The following is a 24,830-nucleotide window of genomic DNA, read 5'->3' as shown; positions in this document are numbered from 1 at the left end:
AATGACAGATGTATTTACTCCAAATCATATTAGTAAATTATATTAAATGAAAATGGGCTAGACATTGCAATTAAAAGACATAGATTAACTGATTGGCTAAAAATACAAGTTTCTATTTTTAAGATACAAACATTCTTGGATATACTCACATAACAGTCTGTTCCTCTCACTTCAAAGAACAAAGGATTTTATGGTGAGATCTCTTACCACCTAAGCACACATAAATCAATTTAAATTTTCTCTAAAACTACCAGTTCTTTACTTAACAATATACATTATTCAGCTATGTTTCTGTTCTATAGCTAGAAGCAAGTCTTTTTGGATTTCAGGAGTTTCCAAATCTGCCTCTGTCCTATCCCAATTTGTGTTCTGCTTCCTTCCCATATGAACCTCGAAGTTTATTCTCCATGAGGATTGACCACCCAGTTTATATATGCCCTATATGTCCCCTACACACAAAAGACTTCCTTTTACATCAGTGCATTTGCTTATGCCAGTCTAAATAATTTGATGAAGTGCTCATGATTAAACCATGTTCCTCCTGAAGTTAAAGGATAGTTCCAATTTTGTCTTCATTATGGAAATATCCCTATTAAACTCAGACATTACTGAATTCCAGAAATTATCTTTTAATTGATTATCTGAAATTCCAAATAGTAGGCATATTTTCTTATTGAGTACTGTATTAACACCTGTTTTATGTCCATTTGAATCATATTTGCTCAACGAAATTATCCAGGGATTAGAAAAAGTTATGATACCTTATCCCATAGCTTTAACTATTATGAAATAATAATGCATTTGCTTTTGTACTGAGTTTCTTTTAAAAAAAGCATACAAAGCCATATATAGAGAGAGTTATTGAAAAAATTTAAAATAGAACAAGTTGAGTAGAAGAAAATAGTTTACATGTTTATAGTGGTTACTTTAAATTTTTTTTTAATTTATTTATTGGGGTGACAATTGTTAATGAAATTACATAATTTCAGGTGTAAAATTCCGTATTACATCATCAATAAATCCCATTGTGTGTTCACCACCCAGAGTCAGTTCTCCTTCCATCACCATATATTTGATTCCCCTTACCCTCATCTCCCTCCCTTCACCCCCCTTACCCTCTGGTAACCACTAAACTATTGTCTGTGTCTATGAGTTCTTGTTTCTCATTTGTTTGTCTTGTTTTTGGTTTATATACCACATATCAGTGAAATCATAGGGTTCTCTGCTTTTTCTGTCTGACTTATTTCGCTTAGCATTATATTCTCAAGATCCATCCATGTTGTCACAAATGTTCCTATATCATCTTTCCTTAACGCTGAATAGTATTCCATTGTGTATATATACCACAACTTCTTTATCCATTCATCTATTGAAGGACATTTTGGTTGTTTCCATGTCTTGGCCACCGTAAACAAAGCTGCAATGAACATTGGAGTACACGTGTCTCTATAGAGAAATGCTTTTATATTTTTGGGGTAGATACCCAGGAGAGCGATTGCTGGGTCATATGGTAATTCTATTCGTAATTTTTTGAGGAACCGCCACACTGCCTTCCATAGCAGCTGCACCAGTCTGCATTCCCTATAGTGGTTACTTTAAATGGTGGGATTAGATGACTGTTCTTTTCTCTTTTTTATTAGTGTGAATTTTTCATGGTTTTTATAATAGGCTTATATTATTTTAAAACCTTTCACCATAAAATGTTAGCTGTTAACAACCTGGATAAAGTGTATGTGTGTATTGTGACCATACATTGTGCTCATGTAAGGTGTACGTACATGTATGTTGGGTCTGTGGGTTTCAGTGTGTGTGTGTGTCTGTGTGTGTGTGTGTGTGTGTGTGTGCATGCACCTTTCCTAAATTTACCATATGCTAGTTATGTGACCTTGAAAATGTTATTTAACTTCTCTGTGCTTCAGTTTTCTCTTCTATCAAAATGGGGATAAGAAGGCCAGACAGAAAAAAAAATGCTCAATGATCAATAAATGTTAGCTTTCATTATTACTACTATTATTTTTGCTATTATGATGATGTGGTATGGGCAGTTTATAGACAGGTATGTAGTTAGAAAGATAGATGATAGATAGATAGATAGATAGATAGATAGATAGATAGATAGATAGATAGACTCAAAGAAAATTGAAAAAAAAATGAACAATTGTTAGCACTCAGTGATGAGATTCCAGGAAATTATTATCCTTCCTTATATTAACCATTATTTCTAGAACAAAGTGTATTATTTCTACAATTAGACTATATAGATATAGATGTAGATATAGTTTCAAAATGTGAGAAGTCTCTTTTCTGTAGAAGTTCAGTTATCTTTTCTGTTCTTTGAACTGAATGTAGTATTTTGTTTGCCTGAAATGTTATAATATATCTAAGAGGCATTTTATGAGCTAGATGCAAAAGCACAGGGGAAATACCACATGTGGAGATTTCGTCTTTGCTTTCTACTGTTGCATTCTTAGGAGACAGATTTACCTTCTGGATGAACTATTTTAACTTCTTGATTTATTAGGTCCGCAGAAACCACACACTTCTTGTGATACTTGCAAAAGCAAAAAGAGGCATGTATTCAACATAACACATATTAAATTGACCATATTCACTTTTCTGTCCAAATTACAGGGGTAACTTTAAATAATCACAGAATATGGAGACTCAGGAAGCTGTCAGTAGGTTGCTGGTACAGGTTTGATCCTGAAAGAATTATGGTCTGTGGGGTCTTATCAGACAGAGTCAGAGAAGGGAGGTGCATGGTTGATCCATTCAAGAAAGAAGATTAAATCAGAAATGGGGTTCCTTATTGAAATGAGAAATTGTGACCATGAAACTGCTACTTGCAAACACCAAGGCTCGATGGCAGATCTACTAAACTAAAAGGTAGCCCTACCTGTCTCTCTATCAGCACCAAAGAGGCTGTGGAGTATTTAAATCTCATGAGAAGTTGGGAATGTTTCCATGCTCCAGATGGACTTGATAAGATTTAGGGGTAAGTTCAGCCATGGTATTCTGAAAGAAGAGCATAGATAAGGCATTTCCCTAGATAAAAGCTCCACAAATCTTAAAATGCGTAATTCATTTTGACATGTAGCTACTCATATGAGGTTACTGTGTTTCATTTTCAGATTTCCAGAGAATAACTGTTTCAAGAGAATCAATAACAATAATAACAATAATAACAACAATAATAATGCATGTTTTAGCTCATTGGGAAACCTGTAATGCATCCATCTTGAGCTACCTCCAGAATTTAATTCTACCTGCAGCAGTTACAGGGCCCCAGAGAATAACTTGGAAGATTTAGTAATAATTTGCATAAAGATGGTTCTTCTCTTCCCCCAAAGGATTTTTATCTATAAAAGTAATGGAGATGATAGGCAAATGGCCTAAACCTTACTCTGTCCCCTGCTTTGCAATAGATGCATTCAGGCACATTAATGGGGAAGCCCAACCTAAAGCCCATTCCCACATTAATGGGGAAGCTACCAGCAAGAAAGAATGAAGAGTTTCCTGGAAGATAACTCAATGGGAACAGAAAATCCAACAAACCCAGTCCAGTAAGACAGCATAATTAATAGTAGGAGAATTTTTTCTGGGGGACATTTATTACTAAGCTGTTTGTCTCAGCCCAGATTCTACTTGACGGGGTAGTATGAAACTCAAAAAAGGTTTAAAGGGAAGGAACTATACTTTTTCTAAAAGAGCTAATTTTTAAGTTACCATTATGGAAATGTGTAACACTATTCTGTCTAAAGGGACTTTCTAAACCACTGCTTAGAATATTGCTGTCTTTACACTTAACAACTCCAAAGAATGCAGCAATGCTTTGGCAATAACTGGCATCAATAGATCTTTGAAACAGAGAGTCTTCTCATTGGCCAGGAGAGGAATTGAGCCAAAGACCAGGAGAATGGAGGGCAACATCATATAGGAACTGGCTGGACGTGTTTCATGGTACGTCTACAATATCTGCTGGGTCATATTTTAGTGCATCGTAGTTCCTGAAAATGTTGTTGTTGTTGTGTGTGTGTGTGTGTGTGTGTGTGTGTGTGTGTGTGTGTGTGTGTATGGTAGAGCACAAAATTTGCCAAATATATGATATAAAATATTAGAGTTCTAGGTGCCTCACAAAACTTAGCTTGTCACCAGAGTTTTCAGAGATTGACACCTTCACATTCTATCTACTGCAGAAAAAAAAATTTTTTTCTCACTAAATTTAATCTTATTTACTTGATTTAAAAATGAGAGGACATTGCACCGTTATTATTTATGTTAAAGAATATAACAAGAGATATGTTATCTGAAACAAATTGCCTCCATGGAACTTAAACCAAAAATTACAATAAATCAACATTTATATCACGGAAGGCAATATTACAGAGCTTAGCTATTTTCTTTGAAACAAAATATAAGAAAAATAATATTTACAATAGACCCAAATAATCCAAACTTTTCATAAATCAAGATGGCAGGGTGACCCATTAATTGAAATTAAGGTACATCTTGAACTTTATAATAAATTCTGTCAAAGTCATTCCGTTTCCTCAGAAGTTATCATGACCAGAGATGAAAGTGGAAACATTGAGTTCAAACAGAGACTTGATGCCTATCTGTCAAAGTCCTACTGCCTAATTCTCCACGGCTGTTAGGCTCAAGGAGATTATTTTTTCCAATAACAATTAGATTGCCAGACACATTAACCTGCTCCCATCTTGTGATCGTTTAAGTGCAGTTCTACTCACCTATAACAGTTCTCTAAAAGCTACTCATTTTTAAACTATTCAATCATTTACACTTAAAATTGATCAAAATTGACAAAGATCCAACACGACACCCTGGGTGATGGTATCTCCAGCTACTAATGCTTCATGTGAGTGGCTGGTTAGCAATGCATTGGTCTGAAGATAGAAAAGTGGGACCAGAATAATATCAAAGACAGAGAAAATCTTTCAGACTAAACTGCAATTTATATTCCATTTTGAATAGCTCTCTTGAAAATAGTTAATAAATAGATGTGTTTTTCTCTCTGGTGGGAGATTTTCTCCAGTCTTTATTTTTTCTGGTACAAAATATTATGTATCATTTTCAAATATTCTTCAGTTCCTGTTTAGCTCGTGGAGTGTCTCATATGCATAGTCTCTCTTACGTTTTCTGTAACATGATATATTTTCCAAAAAATAGGTCATTCCTTCAAGGTGATGCAAACTTCACTTACATATACTGCTAACTCAACACTACTAAAAATATCAACTTTTAATATCCTTTTGGTTCATTATATGAAATTAAATTCCAAATATCTGAGAAACGCTATCCATTCTTAATTCAATGGCCTGAAATCTAGATATTGGGCTATATTTCTTAGACATCAGAAAGAGATTTACTTAGAGATTTACTGCAAAAAAATGACACACTATTATGGTTTTGTGACATGAATACCTACTCTTTTGATTTATTTTCAACAGAAAATACCATACCAAAGATGCATTTTTAGATGTTTTAGAAGAAAATAAAATATGTAATTGATCTTGTAAGACAATAATTTGTTTAGCTTTATGACCTTGGGAAAGCAGATTAGGCTTCATAGGAAATGTAAGAATAAGTAAGAGATGAGCTCAAGTTACGACGGTGGAACAGATAAATGCTTTGCTTCCCACCTCCCATTACCACATTAAAATTACTACTAAATTATAGAACAATCAACCTCAAGAGTCATCAGAAGCCTAGCTGAACAGAGCCCCTATAACTAAGGATATAAAGAAGAGGCCACGAAGAGACTGGTAGGAGGGGCAGAGATGCTAAATGGACAGATCCCAAACTCACAGGTAGTGGTTGAGCACTGGGAGTAACACCTCAGCAGTGGAGGTCAGCCCGGAATGGTGAGGGACTCCCAGCTCCATACTGGGCTCCACAGCACAGTGGTGGGCTTGTGCCAGGAAGAGAAGTCCTCACAATATCTGACAGTGAAAATCAGCAAGGATTCCATCCATTCCAGTGAGATGGAAGGAAGCTGGAAACCCACACATCCTTTTAAAAGGCGTGTGCACAGACTAACTCATTTGCAAGCACTCACCCTAAGCTCCAGCAGAGGGGAAACAACTCAAGAGGTTCCAGAGACACATAGGGAAAGACTGAGTTGTGTGGCTTCAGGACAAGGGATAGAGAGACAGCCACCATTATCTCCTTGTAGAGTCTACCTCACATGTAGCCTACAGGTAAGTGCCACCTTTCCTGTGTTGAGCCCTCTTCCATAGGGCCAAATCTGAGACCGCATTGGCCTGGTGAACTCCCTGGAACCCTGCCTTGCCCAAGTAGTGTGGCATTGCCAGGGGCATTTTCAGCTCCTGGGTGGCCAATCCCACCCTACAGGCTGTGGGGATGCTTTCACAACAGCAGATGTCCTGCAGTAGCCTGGGAAACATTCAGTGATGGGCGGTCAGCTCCAGCTCAAACTACAGCCTCCCTTGGGTGGCCGTTAGAGTTGTGTGAGGAAAGGGAAATGGTGGCTAGCCGGGCTGTTCTCTGGGTGTTTTGAATAGTGGCCACAGGCTCAGCACCGGCACAAGAACTAAATCTGCATTAACTTTGTGAAAACCACTGACCCCACCCTGATGACATCCTGGGATCCTGTCTCACCCGACTTGGGTGACAGGTCCGGAGTGACTGTCAGCAGCAGGCCAACCATTCCAGCCCACATCACTAAGTAGGCTCTTTCAGCAACTGAGGCTTACGGGAAGTTGGCAGGTGGCAACAGGCCTAGGGCAGCCCTGGGCCTTTTGCTAACCTGACCCAGGCCCAATATTGGGGGCAGCCAGCCTGAGTTCACAGCAAGCCATCCTCACATGCCATCAGGCCCAGCATTGGCAGCAACCATCTGCATATAGCTTTGTAGCTCCTACCAGGTAGCCCCTGGCAAGGCTGAATTTTGTCTGCACAGAACCCCTCCCAAGAAGGACCAGAAACCACACACCCAAAGGCCAGCTTCAGACCACACCAGACCACTACCCAATTAGCCCCATAAGCAGTAAACCCAAAGGGAGGGTCTCAATAAGCACAAGCGCCAGCTGTGGTGAATGCCCCTCTGAGGGATCAGCCCCTGCAGCCCCCACACAGCAGTTCATATGCTGTTGGCATAGCTAATCCTCACAGCCAGTGAGCCTAAGAGTCAGTCCCACCCACTGACGTGCCAAAAGCAATCAAGGCTCCACTATAATGGGTGCATACACACAGCACGAACAAGGGATGCCCCAGTATCACCCGGCACTGGTGACCAGGGAAACTGCACCACTGGACCACATAGGACACCTACTACACAAGGCCGCTTGGCAAAGACTGAGACACATAGCAAAGCTACCTAATACATAGAAGCAAATACAGAGAGGTGGCCAACACGAGGAAACAAATAAACATATCCACAAAAAAAGAACAAGAAAACTCCAGAAATAGAGCTAAATGGAATGGAATTCTTACCTACTTACCACAGTTCAAAACACTGGTTATAAGACTGCTTAAGGAACTTAGTGAGAACTTCAATAAAGAGACAGTAAGCATAAAGAAGGACATAAAAACCATAAAAAAGAACTAGTCAGAAATAAAGAATATAATAACTGAAATGAAGAATACACTAGAAAGAATCAACAGCAGATTAGATGAAGCGGAGGATCGAATCAGCAATTTAGAAAACACCCAATCAGAACAACAAAAAGAAAATAGAATTAAAAAAAAAAAGAAGCAAATATAGTTTAAGAGACCTCTGGGACAACATCAATCGTAACAACATCTGCATTATAGAAATACCAGAAAGAGGAGAGAGAGAGCAAGAGATCGAGAACTTTGAAGAAATAATGACTGAAAGCATCCCTAAACTGGTGAAGGAAATAGACTACAAAGCCAGGAAGTGTTGAGAGCCCCAAACAAGTTGAACCCAAAGAGACCCACACCAAGACACATCACAATTAAAATGGCAAAGGTTAAAGACAAAGAGAGAATCCTAAAAGCAGCAAGAGAAAGGCAACTAGGTACTTAGAAGGGAGCACCCACACTGTCTTCTGATTTCTCAACAGAAACTTTGCAGACCAGAAGGGAATGTCAGGAAATATTCACAGTGATGTAAAGCAAGAGCCCACAACCAAAGACTACTCCACTCAGAAATGCTATCATGTAAAATTGAAGGAGAGATAAAGGAGTTCCCAGACAAGAAAAAGCTAAAGAAATTCATTACCACCAAGATAGTATTACAAGAAATGTTAAAGAGACTTCTTTAAGAAGAAGGGGGAAAACAAACAAAAAGAGATCACAAATATGAATAAAATGGCAATATTATGTACCTATCAATAATTGCTTTAAATGTGAGTAGACTACATGCTCCAATCAAAAGACATATGGTAGCTGAATGGATGCGAAGAGAAAACCCACACATATGCTGTCTACAAGAAACCAACCTCAGGAGTGGAGTTCTTGCTGCTGAAATGTGGGGGCCTGCTGGGAACAGGACTTCTAAAACGACAAATATGTCTGGAAGGCTTTGGTCCACAGCCATTTTTGCTGGCTATAAGCGGGGTCTCCAGAACCAGAGAGAGCACACAGCTCTTCTTAAAATTGAAGGTGTTTATGCTCGAGATGACACTGAATTCTATCTAGGCAAGAGATGTGCATATGTGTACAAGGCAAAGAATAACACAGTGACTCCGGGTGGCAAACCGAACAAAGCCAGAGTAATCTGGGGAAATGTAACTCGTGCTCATGGAAACAGTGGTATGATTCGTGCCAAATTCCAAAGCAACCTTCCTGCTAAAGCCATAGGACACAGAATCTGTGTAATGCTGTACCCCTCAAGGATTTAAACTTACTGAAAAGTAAATAAAGTAGATTTATTCTCTTGTAAAAAAAAAAAAAAAAAGAGAGAGACCAACCTCAGACCGAAAGACACACATAGTTTGAAAATAAACAAATGGAAATGATATTTCATGCAAATAGAAATTTTAAAAAAGAAAACTGGGGTAGCAATAATTATATCAGAAAAATAGACTTTAAAATGAAAACTAGAATAAGAGACAAGGATATTACATAATGATAAAGGGATCACTCCAAGAGGACATAAGCCTAGTAAACATGTATGCACCCAACACAGGCGCACCTAAATATAAAAAACAAATATTGACTGACAGAAAGGGAGGAAACAACAATAATACAATCATAATACAGTACTTCAGCACTCCATTGACACCAGTAGATAGATCTTCCAGACAGAAAATCCACAAGGAAACAGCAGCCTTAAATGACACAATAAACCAGATGGATTTAATTAATATTTTTAAAGCATTCCAACCAAAACTAGCAGAATAAACTTTTTTTTTCCAAGTGCACACAGAACACTTTACAAGATAGACCACATACTAGGCCACAAAACAAGTCTCAATAAAATCAAGAAGATTGAAATCATATCAAGAATCCTATCCAACCATAATTATATGAAACTAGAAATCAATTACAACAACAAGAACAACAACAAACAAATCTAAAAAACACAGAAACCCATGATAACTAAATGTGTTACTAAACAATGAATGTGTTAACAAAAAGATCAACGAAGAAATCAAAGATACCTTGAGATAAATGAAAATGAAAATACAACAACCCCAAATCTATGGAATACAAAAAAGCAGTCTTAAGAAAGAAGTTCATAGCAATGCTGGCCTACCTCAAGAAACAACAAAAATCTCACATAAACAATTTAACTTTACATTTAAGAGAACTAGATAAAGAACAGCAAACAAAGCCTAGAGTAGAAGGAAGGAAATAATAAAGATCAGATTGGAAACAAACAAAATAAAGTCAAAAACAAAAACAAAAAAAAAACTATATGAAAGATTAATGAAACCAAGAACTGGTTCTTTGAAAAGATACGCAAAATTGATAAACTTTTAACCAGGCTCATCAAGAAAAAAGAGGACCCAAATAAATAAAATCAGAAATGAAATGAGAAGTGACAACGAACACCAGAGTAATACAAAAATATTTAAGAAAATACTATGAGCAATTTTGCATCAAGAAACTGGACAGTCTGGAAGAAATGAATAAATTCCTAGAAGCATACATTCTTCTATGGCTGAATCAAGAAGAAACTGAAAATCGGAACTGACCAATTACTACCAATGAAATCAAATCAGTAATCAACAAGCTCCCACCATACAAGAGTTCTGGACCAAATGGCTTCACGGGGGAATTTTACCACACATTCAAAGAATTAACACATATCCTTCTCAAACTATTCCTAAAAATTCAAGAAGAGAGAAAGCTCCCTCGCTCATTTTATGATACCACAACTACCCTGATTCAAAAATTAGACAAAGACATGACAATAAAAGAAAATTGTAGGCCAATATCTCTGATGATCATACATGCAAAAGTCCTCAACAAAATATTAGCAAACAAAATTCAGTAATACATTAAAAAGGTCATACACCATGATCAAATGGTATTTATTCTAAGGTTGTTTCAATATCTGCAAATCAACTAACATGATATACCACATAAAGAAAATGAAAAATAAAAATCATATGATCATATCGATAGATTCAGAAAAAGCGTTTCACAATATCCAGCATTCATTTATGATAAAAACTCAGAAAACTAGCAATAAAAGGAATATATCTCAACATAATAAAGTCCATATATGACAAACCCACATTTAACATCATTCTCAACAGGGAAAGCTAAAAGCATTCTCCTTAAGGTCAGGAACAAGACAAGGATGTCCACTTTCAGAACTTTATCCAATATAGGACTTCCAATGATGTGGAAGTTCTAGCCACATCAATCAGACAGAAAAAAGAAACAAAAGCATCCAAATTGGAAAGGAGGAAGTAAAATTATCATGATTTGAAGATGACATGATACTATTCTATAGAGAACCCCAAAGATTCTACCAAAACTCTATTAGACATAATAAATTAATTTAGTAAAGTAGCAGGATACAAAATTAATATTCAGAAATTGGTTGCATTTCTATACACCAATAATGTAAATAGGTATTAAGAAAACAATCCCATTTATAATTGCATCAAAAAAATACCCAGGAATAAATTTAAACAAGGAAGTAAAAGACTAGTACTCAGAAAATTATAATACTTTGAAGAGAGAAATTAAAGAAGATACAGATAAATGGGACCATAACATGCTCACGAATAGGAAGAATTAACATAGTTTAAATGTCCATACTGCCAAAAGCAATCTATAGATTCAATGCAATCCCTATCAAAATACTAATGGCATTTTTCACAGAACTAGAACAAATAATAATAAAATTTATATGGAACCATAGAACACCCCAAATAGCTACAGAAATCTTGAGAAAGAAGAAGAAAGAGATATCACACTACCTGATATCAAACTATACTACAAGGCTATAGTAATCAAAACAGCATGGTATTGGTATAAAAACAGACACATAGATCAATGGAACAGAATAGAAAGCCCACAAACAAACTCATTCTTATATGGTCATTTAATCTATGAAAAAAGAAGCAAGAATATACATTGCAGTAAAGATAGTGTACTCAATAAATGGTGCTGGGAAAACTGGACAGACACATGCAAAAAAAAAAAAAAAAAAAAACAGAAAAAGAAACCAGATCACCTTCTTACTCCATATCCAAGAATAAACTCAAAATGGATTAAAGACTTAAATGTAAGACCCCAAACCATAAAACTCCTAGAAGAAAACATAGGTGATAAAATCTCTGCCATTGCTCTTACTAATATTTCTTTTTGATCTATCCCTTCAGGCAAGGGGAAACAAAAGAAAAAAATCAACAAATGGGACTACATCAAAATAAAATGCTTATGCACAGCAAAGGAAACCACCAACAAAACTCAATGACAGCCTGCTGAATGGGAGGAGATATTCACCAATGATACATGTGTAAGGGTTTAATATCCAAAATTCATAAAGAATTCAGACAATTCAACACAAAAAAGAAAAGAAAAAAGAAAAATCCACTTAACAAATGGGCAGAGAACCTGAACAGACATTTCTCCAAAGAGGACATACACATGGTTACTAGACACATGAAAAGATGCTCAATGTCAATAATCACCAGAGAAATGTAAATAAAAACCACAATGAGACATCACCTCACACCTGTCCAAATGGCAATCATCAATAAATCAACAAACAATGAGTGTTGATGAGGATGTGGAGAAAAGGGAACCCTCATTCAATGTTGGTGAGATTGCAAATTGGTGCAGCCACTATGGAAAAACGTATGGAGATTCCTCAAAAATTTAAAAATAGAATTACCTTATGACCCACTAATTCCACCCCTGGGTATTTATCCGAAGAAATCCAAAACACTAATTAAAAAAAGATATATTTACAATAGTCAAGATATGGAAACAACTGAAATGCCCATCAGGAGATGATAGGATAAAGAAGATTTGGTACATATATACAATGGAATATTACTCTGCCATAAAAAAGAAAGAAATCTTATCATTTGAGACAATATGGATGGACCTAGAGAGTATTATGCTAAGTGAAATAATTCACACTAAGAAAGACAAATATCATATGATCTCACTTGTATGTGGAATATAAAGAAAAAAATAAACAAAACAGAAACAGACTCATAGATACAGAGAACAAACTGGTGGTTTCTAGATGGGAGGGAGGATTGGGGGGGGGCTGAGTGAGAAAGGTTAAGAGATTAAAAAATAAAAATCGTTAATTACAAAATAGTCATGGGGATGTAAAGTACAGTATGGGGAGTATAGTGAATAATATTGTAAAAATTATGTATAGTGTCAGGTGGGTACTAGACTTATGGGGGTTATCACTTCATAAATTATATAAATGTCTAACCAATATGTTGTACACCTGAAACTAATATAAAATAATATTGAATGTCAACTCTAATTGAACAAGAAATAGCCATGGGGATGTAAAGTATAGAAGAGGGAATATAGTCAGTAATAATTATAATGAGAATGTACAGTTTCAAATGGGTAATAGACTTATTGGGTTAACACTTTGTGAGGTATATAAATGTCTAATCAGTATGTTGTTTTTGTATGCCTGAAACTAATATAATATTATATGTTCATGTAAATGGTAATTGAAAAATAAATTTTTTAAAAATTAAAAAATAATAGTAAAGAGAAAATATTTTATCTCATTAATTTACTGTTACCAGGTTTTTGTTCTCATTGAGATTGATCCTCCCTTTTTCTAAGGCTGGGGAATGGAAATATGAATTACCCTCCAGGAGAAATAGTTATTCTATAAACAGACATAGCAGGGGAACCCAGTTTCTGTTCTGAGGTTACAAGGGGTGCCCTAGGTATTCCTAATGAACACAGCTCTGTTTGGGCATCAAGGTTTAAATAAAAGGAAGATGTTGGGGCACATGGGATATTCTCTAGGTCTCCGTTTGTATATGTTTTTCTAAAGTTTGAAATTTACATCTAAAAAAATACATTCCTACATCTCTGAGTTTAGTATTAATACAGTAAATTATCTTTTATACCTCTCAGCTAAGTCACTCTGGGATTATGAAGATGAGAGGGCATTATGCTTTATCTTCATAATTCCAAACCTCTACCTTCAGAAACATGTTTAGTTGGGATGTCTAATGGTCTGCCATCAACTCATTTTGAAGTTTTGATCTGAAGCAAAACAGTTAAAAATAGGCCTCAGTATTTATTTTCCTAGTTTTACCTTCCAAAGCCAAATGACCTGAACTTGATTAAACCCAAGTTGATTCTTAATCCAATCTTTATAATTAATACGTACATATAAAATAACGTATTTAAAAATTCACAATAAGAATATATTCTCTACATCTGGAATAATTTATTTCCGTTATCAGAAGATAATAATTGAGTAGTCCCTGAGTGTATACTGACATGGAGTTTGGGGTTTAGTGAAGATATCCTTTCCTTTTTAAAGTGTCATACACCAAAATAAATCTAAAATATGTTCTACTACCCCATCCTAATATTTGAATTTTAGTGTATAGCTGTATAGCTCAATTGTGTGCCAGAGTATAGGAACCTTATTTCTACTTGTTTAGTTTACTACTTGAAATTAATGGCATATTGTAATGCTGAACTCTAAAGCAACAAACTGCAAAATTTTACCAGTGTACATTCAAGCATTATTTCCCAGCTTAGTCCTTCGCTGGACAGATTTCCTGTCCCTGCCTAATTTGAACACATTTAGTCATTTGTCATCAAACTCCAAATTTAACTGAGTTAACATATTTTATTTAATCTTCCCCAAAGGAAATATATTGAACTCTACTAAAATAGCAGGGTTTTTTTGCGGGGGGTAAAGAGGTTTCACAATAAATCATACACACAGAGCTAACACTTTAATATCCTGCATCTATGTAAGGAAAACAACTGCCAAAGTCGTTTAAAGTATAATGAAACATAACTTTCCTCCCCCACATTAGTACTTGCATTCCTGTTTTCTTGGTATATCTTTTTGAAGAAAGGTAAAATTACCCCTTTATTTTAAAAATATCATCTTTAATATTTATTAACATATTATGTAAATGTATTATGCTCTTTCACTATATGTTGGGAATAGAAGTTTCTTATCTCAAGAATGAGCACATGTTCAAAGCAAGTATTTACTAGGAATGCAAGAACAGCCTTAAAAACTCGTGATGTAACATAAGGAGGAAAAGAAAGCAGTGAATACTAGCCCAAAGGGGAAAATGCCACCAAATATATTTATTCTACTGAATGACTTGAGTAGAGTAATTAAATAACAAAGTTGGGACCAAGTTTTGCAATAGGTGTTTAACAGTCTCTAATGTTTTTTTAAGAAACTCATTTAAATTCTGAATAGTGAAGCAGCCTGGTTTCAGTCAAGGAAGAACTATGAACACATATTCCAGTGATATGAATATGACAATAAAAATAGACTATGTAAATAGAAGATGAGTATTTTAGAATAAACTGTCGTAAGAAAAAGACTTTTGCCCCAGAACTAGATTGAGGGGAAAAAGTCTGTAACTCAACCACTAATTTTAACTCTGGCATAGAGCACATTTTTTTGCTAAATGGAAGTTTAGTTCTAAAATGATTTTTTTTTTCATTTTTCAAGATAACATATTAAAACATTAGGTCTCATGTGAGTTGACTCATATGATTTTTCTATATATTCCTCCTCATTGATTATTATCAACTCTTAGTTACTTTCTCTAAACTTCAGACATCAAATTTTCATAAACATTCAGGCTAAATTGTCAGCTGAGTAAAAAATAGAGATCATTATTAATATTTCAGGTAAGAGGTTGCTATATTTGAATTTTATGATATGACCTCTTTTCCACAATCATATATTATTTACATGGTATAATGTCAAAATTTCATCATACATATTTTGACAGATTTTCTTCATTCAGGCAACCTTAATAAGACATCCAATAATCACAAGCTATTCACTTCATTAGGCACAATAGACGATATAAGACATGACTCTGTCCTCAAGAAATGTACATGATAACAAAAAAAATAGAAAATATACACCATAAAATAAATACACATTAAACATCACTTTCAGTGGAAGATGCACTGTGTTGGTTTTGTGATAGAGTATCGGCTTTAAGGATAAATGACCACAGTTGAATCCTGATTCTAATAGTAACAATGGAACTTTGGGCATAATATTTGACATTTCCTGAGCTCCAGTCTCCTTATCTGCATAACTGGAATACTAGTATCTAAATTATAGAATTATAATTAGGATTGTACATAATCTGTACAATGTGCCTTATGCATGGTAGTGGTTGGAAAACGATTCTCCCTGTTTATCTCATGTCTGCATGGTCCAAGGCCACTAAGAACAGTCATTTGCAGCCAGTGTTTGTATAAGGAGATATTCTAGGAAAGTAAAGCTGGAGACATCTACCTATAATGGAGACATCCCAAGTGAGTAAAGGTAAAACCTTCCCTTCCCTTCCCTTCATTTCCCTTCCCTTCCTTTCCCTTCCTTTTTTTTCCCTTTCCTTCCCATCCTTTCACTTCCCTTCCCTTCCTTTCCCTTCCCTTCCCTTCCCTTCTTTTCCCTTCCCTTCCCTTCTGGAAATTTGTTCACATTCAAAAGTGATAATTTTAGAAATGCCTTCACCCTCTTCCCCTGGGGATTTGCTTACATTTCAGTGTAAAATGAGGTAGCTCACAAGATACAATAGAAGGTGATAAATGTCCTAGAGAGATATCAAGGATATTCAAAAGATACTAATTAAAAAGGATCAGGGGATGAGGAAAATTAATATAAATATTTGGATGTTGAGATAGGTCCTGAAGAATGGCAGAATTGGGAACATGTAGAGATAGGAGGGAGAGAGGAGAGTATTTAAGGTGATAAAGCCAAAGTGGAGTGAAAGCACAGGGTGGAAGAAGGTGAGCCCATCACTTCTCATGTGTAGGCAGACCTTTCAGGTAGAGAGAGTAGAGGCCACTCCAGCCTTCTTTTTCTCAGACTTAAGCAGACTGTCCTTCCAGTTCCCAAACAATCGATTTCCCACAACAAATATGACTGAAAAAAAAAATTGAAGCCCAACAAGTGTTTTGGCTGTTAAGATAGCTCTACGAACATGGACATTGTGAAAACCTCAATAAAATGTTTATTGGGCACATAATGAAATCTAATTATGTTTAAAGCAAAACATAACTGTGTACACAAAAGTATCATGAGACTTTCACATAAATTCATACTTTGGCCAGAGTCTCTAAAATCTATTAACTGTTCTTTGGCAAGCCTAAATAAAGTATGATTAAAGGTGCTATTTTCACATAAATACCTATAAATACAGCTTCAAACATATAAGAATGGAAGAAAAGCAGATGGAAATTGAGTCTACCTTGACATAAAATTGTATTTTAAAGATTCATATAATGTGAACACAATGTTACAATGTATTTTAATTCTCAATAAAGCCAAACTGCATCATTGGAAAACTTGACTTTGATTTAGTTTTATTTTATTTGCCTTTGCATTCCTAGAAATAAACATCAGTGTCAACTGTGAAGAGAGTTTAAAATCACATATTTAGATCATTTTTTTCTGTTCTGCTTTTCTCTCCCTCCCACAAAATCTTTAGTTCCAGCTAAACCTGGAGACACAAGTAAATTGCCTTAGCCCTCATCCACTCCTACTCATTAGACATTCCAATGTCCTTAGAAACAAGGGAACAGTTTCATTCTCGCACTAGGCCTTCAAGTGTGCTATCAATGAATATCAGCAACTTCAGATTTCCTATGGCCATCTATCCCCATACTCAGTTTAGAAGCATTTGTTCAAGATGTTTCCTTTTTAAAGCCACTACTCTAAGCCTACGTATATAAAAGTAACATCATGTTGGAAGCTTAGCAGGCCCCAGACCCTAAAGAAAGGCCCCACTTATTATATTCAAACATTGTTTTGTTTCAACCTAACTCTCCAGTTTCAGTTTTTGCCTGCTCCAATTCAAGACCTGACTTTTTTTTTCCCCCTTTATGGCTTTGGCATTTTGTATCTTGATAAAGAACAAACCCCAACCAAGATCACGTTTGTTAGCATATTTTCCATTTTATTTTATAATTTTTATACTTTTGTTCTTCTACATTTAGAATTTTGTGAATTTCAGATAGGATTTTAACTTTTTTAAAAAAGGACCTTGTATGTCACAATGTTATTTCAGGATTTTCTCATTTTACTATTCTAAATTAGCAAATTAAATAGTTTGTCTAGTCAATACTAATGATATTTTTGACTATTCTTACATCAAAATGACAGAGTTCTAATGTTTATTCTTTAAAATGCTTCGTTAAACAAAACAAACTTCTCCCCACCTCCCACCCTGCCATTGCTTTCACCACTGATCTTTTTAAGAATGTCCTTGGCTGTTCTTGCCCATTTTCTCATCCAAATGAATATTTGTATTAACCTATAAGGACACCCAAATATACCATCAAAGATAATATAGCTGGGACTGCTTGTATTAAAAAATTAATGTATAGGAGAATAGCTTCAACAGACTACATATAATCCAGTTTTCCTGGTAGACCTATAAATACTGTACTCCTCACCCCAATGTGACTTCATAGCCCCTAGACTCCATAGATTAATGATAATGTGATCATCCAACTTGCACAGAGCACAAATCTCATATTTTTATAGTCTTTTATGGTCGTATTTTGCTATCTGATCAAAGTTCTTTCACATATATCATTACATCTTGATCTGGCAACAGGAAGGGTGTATAATAATTCCATGCCACCAATGTTGAAATTATCAACAACATTTTATGAAATTACTAGATACAAACCTAAGTTGTATGTTTTCTAATCACTTTTCCCACTCCCCAGACCTGTTAGGTCACCCTCTTAAAATGTCAGAATAATTCACTTTTTTTAATTGAAAATAAGCTGGACCAGTCACTGTTGAGAGGTAAGATGTACAACTCACAAAATGCTATCTTGAAAATGAACACAATATTTGAACTGAAAGGATTTTAGATATTCTTGAGGCATGGGGTACCACGTCTTTGATTTATGGTCGAAACTGAGGCTCACAAAGTTTAGTCTTTTTCAAGATTACCCAGCTAGTTGGTGGTTACATAGTATCTGTTTTTAAGCACATGTTCAGGCTTTGATCTGCTGTAAGCTACCATGTTAAAAATAAAATAAAATGTCTGCTAATTCCATGTTCAGAAACGTTAAGAACCAGAGTAACAGCTTCTCTGAGACCTCAAAATACCAAGTAATACTCCTATACAGGTGTTCCTAAGGTATGCGTTACACTTGAGAAGTTCTTTCCAGATAGCCATGAACAAATAGTACTTCTTACTCTCCACTCTCATAGTGTTGGTAGTGTTTTGCTAGATGCAGTCTGTAGCCATCTTAAGTGGCTGTTTAGATCCACTGTGCTTAATTTTAACTTGAAGAGACACAAATTATAGCATGTTTTCTACCTACTAGTAACAACCAAAAGCTAAAAGCTTAAAAAACAGACTTATTATTTTTATTCTTTTTGTTTGCTTTGGTTATAAAATATGTTTTCTAAGATGAGACGATTAACCACCTATTATGCCAGCACCTGTTTTGTTTTTTTTTAACTCTCTTTTAAATATCTTAGCAAGTATTTCTCTGTGCATTAATGAGGTGGGGCCTAAATCATTATCCCATCTAAACCTTTTTTTTTTACTTTCAAATACATTCGTCATTTAAAAGTTCAAATTTTGTCTAGTAACTACTTCTTAAATTATCTAATTTTGTAGCTCTTTTAAATGTTTTTTGTGGACTGTGAACTAAAAAAAAAAAAAGGTATTGCCAAGCCTTGCACACAATTTTTTTAAATTTCACATTGAAGCTGATTTTACAAAGCAAAATTAATACCATTCCACTGATGGATGGTTGTTCCAATTACTGTTCTATAGGATTGTTTTTCAATCTTGAAGATATCATCATTCACTGTTAAGATTTATTTAACAAAAGTTTTCAATATGGTGTTAACACTTAATTTTTTGACAATCCAATTAACTCTCCTGCCCAGTATTCCCAAATCTTCCTCAATATATTTTTTTTTTCATTCGGACCCTCACAGCAATCCCAATCATAGACTAATCTAATCTGGATGCTCGTAAATGGCTAACATTATTACAAAACTACCTATATTGATTCTCTGTAAATTAATGATTTTCAACCCAAGCTGATCTTACAATAGTTCTGTGTTTCCGTACTCTCTCCTTCCTTTTCTATTCTGTTTTAAAACTTTACCCTTCTCCTCAGACCTCTACATTTCTGGCACCCTCTCACTCATAGTGGGCAATCCCTTGTCCATTTCTTACCTAGGAAAATCAAGTGATAACTCCCTGCTTGCCATCACCAAGCCTTTATTTTTTGTCATATTTTATAGTAGAAAAAGATTTCCTGTCCTCATACAGGACCAAATCCTTCATCTGAGTTCAACACAGTTGAAATTGGGGTACATAAGTCTGTATCTTATTATACATGCTTCTCTATATTTTGTTCTTCATCACGAGCTCCCCGTGGGAAATGACCCATTAGCTTAGAAGAGAATATGACACATACTAGGTGCATAAAAATCTTGAAGGTAAGAAATAATAACTATATTTTTAAGTTGCAAAACTAAATTCAGGGAATCGTTACGCTATGCTGAGCAACAGTAAACCTTCTCAGTATCTCCAAACTTGGATGGAATGCTAATAATATCCCATCCCAACTTGTGTGGATTGTTTTGTTTACACAATTTTGTCCTTCTTGCCCTTTCTATTTTTTAATAATTTTTGGACCTGATTTCTTGGCTTTGATTCCTCCTAGAAGTCTTGCTTCCACATGCTTGCTTAATCCACATTTATTGTGTATCAGGGACTATGGTACAGAGAGCTAAAAGTATTGCATTTTAAAGATATATCTTTATTGTGAAAATAACACATATAAGGGAAAGTGTATGAAATATAAATGTACAGGTATGCACCACCCAGCTCAAGTAATATAATATTATCAGACCCCAGAAAGTCTCTGAATGTCTCTTTTCGATACAACCCCCTTCTCCTTCTTAAAACAAGCAGGGTGGGGAATGGGTAGAAAAGGTGAAGGGAAAGAGAGTCAATAACACTGAGATAAGGTTGCATGGTGACAAGTAATTACTAGACAATGTGGTGATCACATCATAATGTATATAATGTAGGTATATATTGTATACCTACAATATATTGTACACCTACAGTATACAGTATAGTAAAATATTGTATACTAACTATATTTAAATAAAAAGAAATAAAACACACACACAAAAGAAAATGTAATGAAATATTTTAAGTATTTCATAAAAATAAAACTCATCAATCCTAAAAAAAAAGGATAACTACTGTCTTGGCTTCTATACTAATCATTTTATTTCTTTACTACTTCAATATCCCTCCTGGTACAATACAATCATGGCTTTTTGTAATCAAAATGATACAGTATTTCTTCCTTTATATCTGGCTTTTTTGGCTCAACTTTATGTTGATAACAATCCATTGATGCTGTTGTTTATAACTGCAGTTCAATCATTTTCATTAATTCATAATTTATCCATGGTCTTATTGGTGATATTAGGGTTATGTATATGAATACTTTGTGATTGTTTCGAATAATGCTTCTACAAACTTTGTTATTCCTATCCTCTGGTGTATACATGCATGCATGTCACTAGGTCATATACGTCAAATTAGAATTGTGGGATTATATGGATATACCTATATATAGCTTCATTAGATCATGGAAAACTGTTTTTTCAAAGTGATCACAGCAATTTAAAACCCCACCAGAAATTTATGAGACTTACTGTAAAACTACTGGCAGGCTTTCTAATGATAGCTGTCCTCTTGACTGTGTAGTGGTATTTCATTATGATTCTATTGTGACTTTCCCTGAAGGTTATAGGCCAATTGGATAGCCAATTTTGCAAAGTGCTTATTTAAAATATCTGCCCATTTTTCTATAGAATTGCTCATTTTTTTCTTACTGATTTGTAGTTTAAATTATTTTATCAAGCTCACACACATAACAAGTGGTAAAAATATGTCTGAAACTGATCTGAGTAAAATATTCTTAGTTATTATTGCCCCCTCCACATAGCTGCAGAATAGCTAATGGGAGAAGCCAAATAATTGAATTTATTAATGATTATATGAAATGATTCTCTGTTTTGAAATACTGTAAATTTTTCAAGTAAAATATGTTAGGAGATATATATACAGATATAATCTACTTATACACTAATACAATCTACTTATAAACTAAACTAATGAAACAAATTTTTATTCATTGATATTTTGCAAATAGTTAGTCTCAGTTATTATAGAGAGCAAATGAGCAATTACTGAATGTCTGTCCACTGCATACAAAGTATGGCTAGTTGTATGTGTGTATATTATACCTGGCAGTGCTAAGTATCTGTAGGTTTGTACTTATAAGAAATGGTAGATAGAAATACATTCACATGGACCTTTCTGATCTCATTTTAGAATAGTTTTAAAGTCATAATAGGTAAGTCAGATTCATTGGTATTAGATAATTTTGTATTCACACCACTATACTATGGACATGATGTTGACCCAAAGCTTCTGCTTTTTAACAACTGATTAAACTGGAAGGTACCAATATATGTGAGTAGATAAATGATCTGGCGACATAAATGAACTTAAATATTTGTTCTCTTGCGGTTTTCCTCTCTTATTATACACTTCGTTTTTCTTTCTTTTTCTTCCTCTCATTGTCATTCACTAACTTTTCTTCTGTTCATATGATATGGGTCTTACAAAAATGGAACTATTTCAATGTATAGAGGTAAGGGGATTGTAAGAGTATGGCCAAAGGGCAGCAGGAATAGAGAAAGAAGAAATTTTCTTTGGATACTGGCCTGAAGTCCCATTGCCTTTCCAACACCCCATTCCATGGAAATGGTTACTAACTCTCAGAACACCAGACATGGGCGCGAGGCCCTATGCTAGTGCTAGGAAAGGAGCCAGTGCTGTGGAGCTGCAGGTGCAAGCAATAAGGATGTGTCGTTCATCTCTGTCAACACTAATGAAATTCAGAAGTCTAACGTGACAGATACAGCAACTAGTTTGGGAATTTAAAAATTAATACCTTCAAGTTTCGTTTTCCCACTCCTTGCAGGCTCAGCTTCGTCCACTGGGAAGCTGAGCAGAAGGAGGCTTTCTCGCTGCCCCACCCCCAGGTTGTGCAGGCCTAAGAGTTGAGCCCAAAATCCAAGTAGCACTGCAGAATTATTTAAAAAAAAAAAAATCAAGGAAAGAGAAAGGCCAAGAGCTAATACTCGGGTGCCCTTTTGAACTCTGACAAGACAAATGAACCTTCAGTCATGCTATTCCAGACCAGTACTGACAACTTCCGAAGGCAGAAGTTTGATTGCAAGTGCAGCCTGTCCATTGGAATCCACCAAGAATAAAGAATGAAGGTTGAGATGTAGGAACAGTCCATTTGGAGCTTTCAGACAGAGCAAATACAGTTTTCAAGAGCCCAATGTCTGAAAATCATCATAAAATATCTGCAAGGTCTTTTGTCATAAGCTGCATATATTTTACAAATGAAATAAATCATTACATGTAAATTGCATTCCAAGTAAGGGGAACTGAAGACCTCTCTAGGACTGCAATAGTACATGGGCTGATTTTTTATATATAAATAACAGAGGAGATTTTGAAATGATTTGCTTTCCTTTTAAGATTTGAAAACATGCCTTTTCAGCTCCATGTATACGAAGCTTCTATGATTTAATCTGAAAGTTTCCTATAAATGACATGAAAATTTGCCATGAATTAGAACCAAAATATTTGACAGCAAATCCTCTGCTGAAATCTGAGAGCCCACATTGAACAGATTTCTGTAGTATAACTGAAACATTGCCAAGTTGCTTTTTTGTTTTTTTTTAATTTTCATTTTATTTATTTATTTATTTATATATTTATTTTTTTGAGAGCCATGATGTCTCAGAGGAAATATATAAACAGTTGTTTCTGGGTTCTTTTAACTATTGCAGCCACACTCTTTCCTTGAAGTTGGGGCCAGCATACTAGGCATGGCTCTTTCCTTCTTACAGGTTTCTGACTTCATCCTCCTTTGCCCTCTGCTCACTGGTTTGTAGCTTCCATGCCCTGGTTTGAACTCAGTCAAATTTAAAAGCTGCTTCTTTTTCTCAGTTAGCAATAGCTCAGGTCAAGCAGAAGCTAGTTGATACCTTGTTCTTTGAAATCTGCTACTGTGGTTTCCTTCAATCATACACAACTTTCTGCCTTTGGCCCTTCGCAGTATGGTACCTATGATTAATTCATAAACCTCAGCCCACCCTTGCACTTCACTGAGCTTCAGCTAAGATAGGATTTGCAAACATGGTGAAGCCGTTTCGAAGCAAACACATTTCCCAACCAAATCATAAAATTCAGCTCATTAATAAAAATGCTTGTGGTCTTTCATAGTAGGGGAGTATTAAATGACACCTGATTAAAATATTACAGTGTTCCTTTTTAGTTTCTGTTTTTTCTGTAGAAAAAAAATGCATTTTTACAAGAGGCAGTACAGGTAAAGTAAGCATATAATTTATCATCAAAACCAGGACAATATTGAGAGTGAAAGAGGACACTATTAATAATTATCCCAGTACAACAGATGTAAAGCAGGACTGTCTCAGGCAAACCTGGATGCATCTTATCCTAAGCAAAGTCAGTTGGCCCACAAAATGGCTCTTGCCAGTAAAATATCAGCTAGTTGGCTGGTGAAAAAACAGTCAGTTTACCTCAACAGTATTTAATTTACTCCTTTTGACATAGCAATTTAAGAAGGGTTGCATTTATTTTCCAATAGCTAAGAACTGCGTGTGTCATTTTTTTGGAAAATGTGGAAGAGAAGAGAGTGAAAAACTGTCTTAGGAGGAGAGGCAATCTATAGAGAGAAGAGATATAATTAGATAAATAAGTTATGATCAGCAAAATCAGTTAAAAGGTTATTATTAATTACCTGTTAAAGTCTAAAGCCCTCTTCCAGGCACAGAAGGGTATATACAGTAAATCCTTAATTATCATCTACAGGTTATGCAACTTCAAAGGAAGCAATGTATATAAAAAAAATTACCATAAGCTAATTGACATAAATAAAAGTTAAATGTAGGTGCCATTTCATCAATGTTACAATAAAATTGAACTAAATGACATTATTTGAGGAGTTACTGTAGTCTAGTTAGAGAGACAATACACAACTGTATGGTCCAGAGGTGCTCAGTAAAAGAAAAGCATAATTTGGGC

The 24,830-nt window shown here is 35.1% G+C and overlaps 1 protein-coding gene across 1 annotated transcript; it reads left to right on the top strand.

Annotated features, from left to right (window-relative positions):
- Positions 1–8,513: 8,513 nt before the first annotated feature.
- Positions 8,514–8,846, top strand: LOC308500645 (large ribosomal subunit protein eL33-like; the record flags this gene model as incomplete). The annotated part of the gene is made up of 1 exon (XM_081055835.1): positions 8,514–8,846. One exon carries the CDS (start codon positions 8,514–8,516, stop codon positions 8,844–8,846), a length of 333 nt encoding a protein of 110 aa, XP_080911961.1.
- Between the last annotated feature and the right edge of the window lie 15,984 nt (positions 8,847–24,830).

The sequence above is a fragment of the Rhinolophus hipposideros genome (genome assembly GCF_964194185.1).
Source record: "Rhinolophus hipposideros genome assembly, chromosome: 8".
Classification (NCBI taxonomy): Eukaryota; Metazoa; Chordata; class Mammalia; order Chiroptera; family Rhinolophidae; genus Rhinolophus; species Rhinolophus hipposideros.
This window is presented reverse-complemented; position numbering and strand designations above follow the sequence as displayed.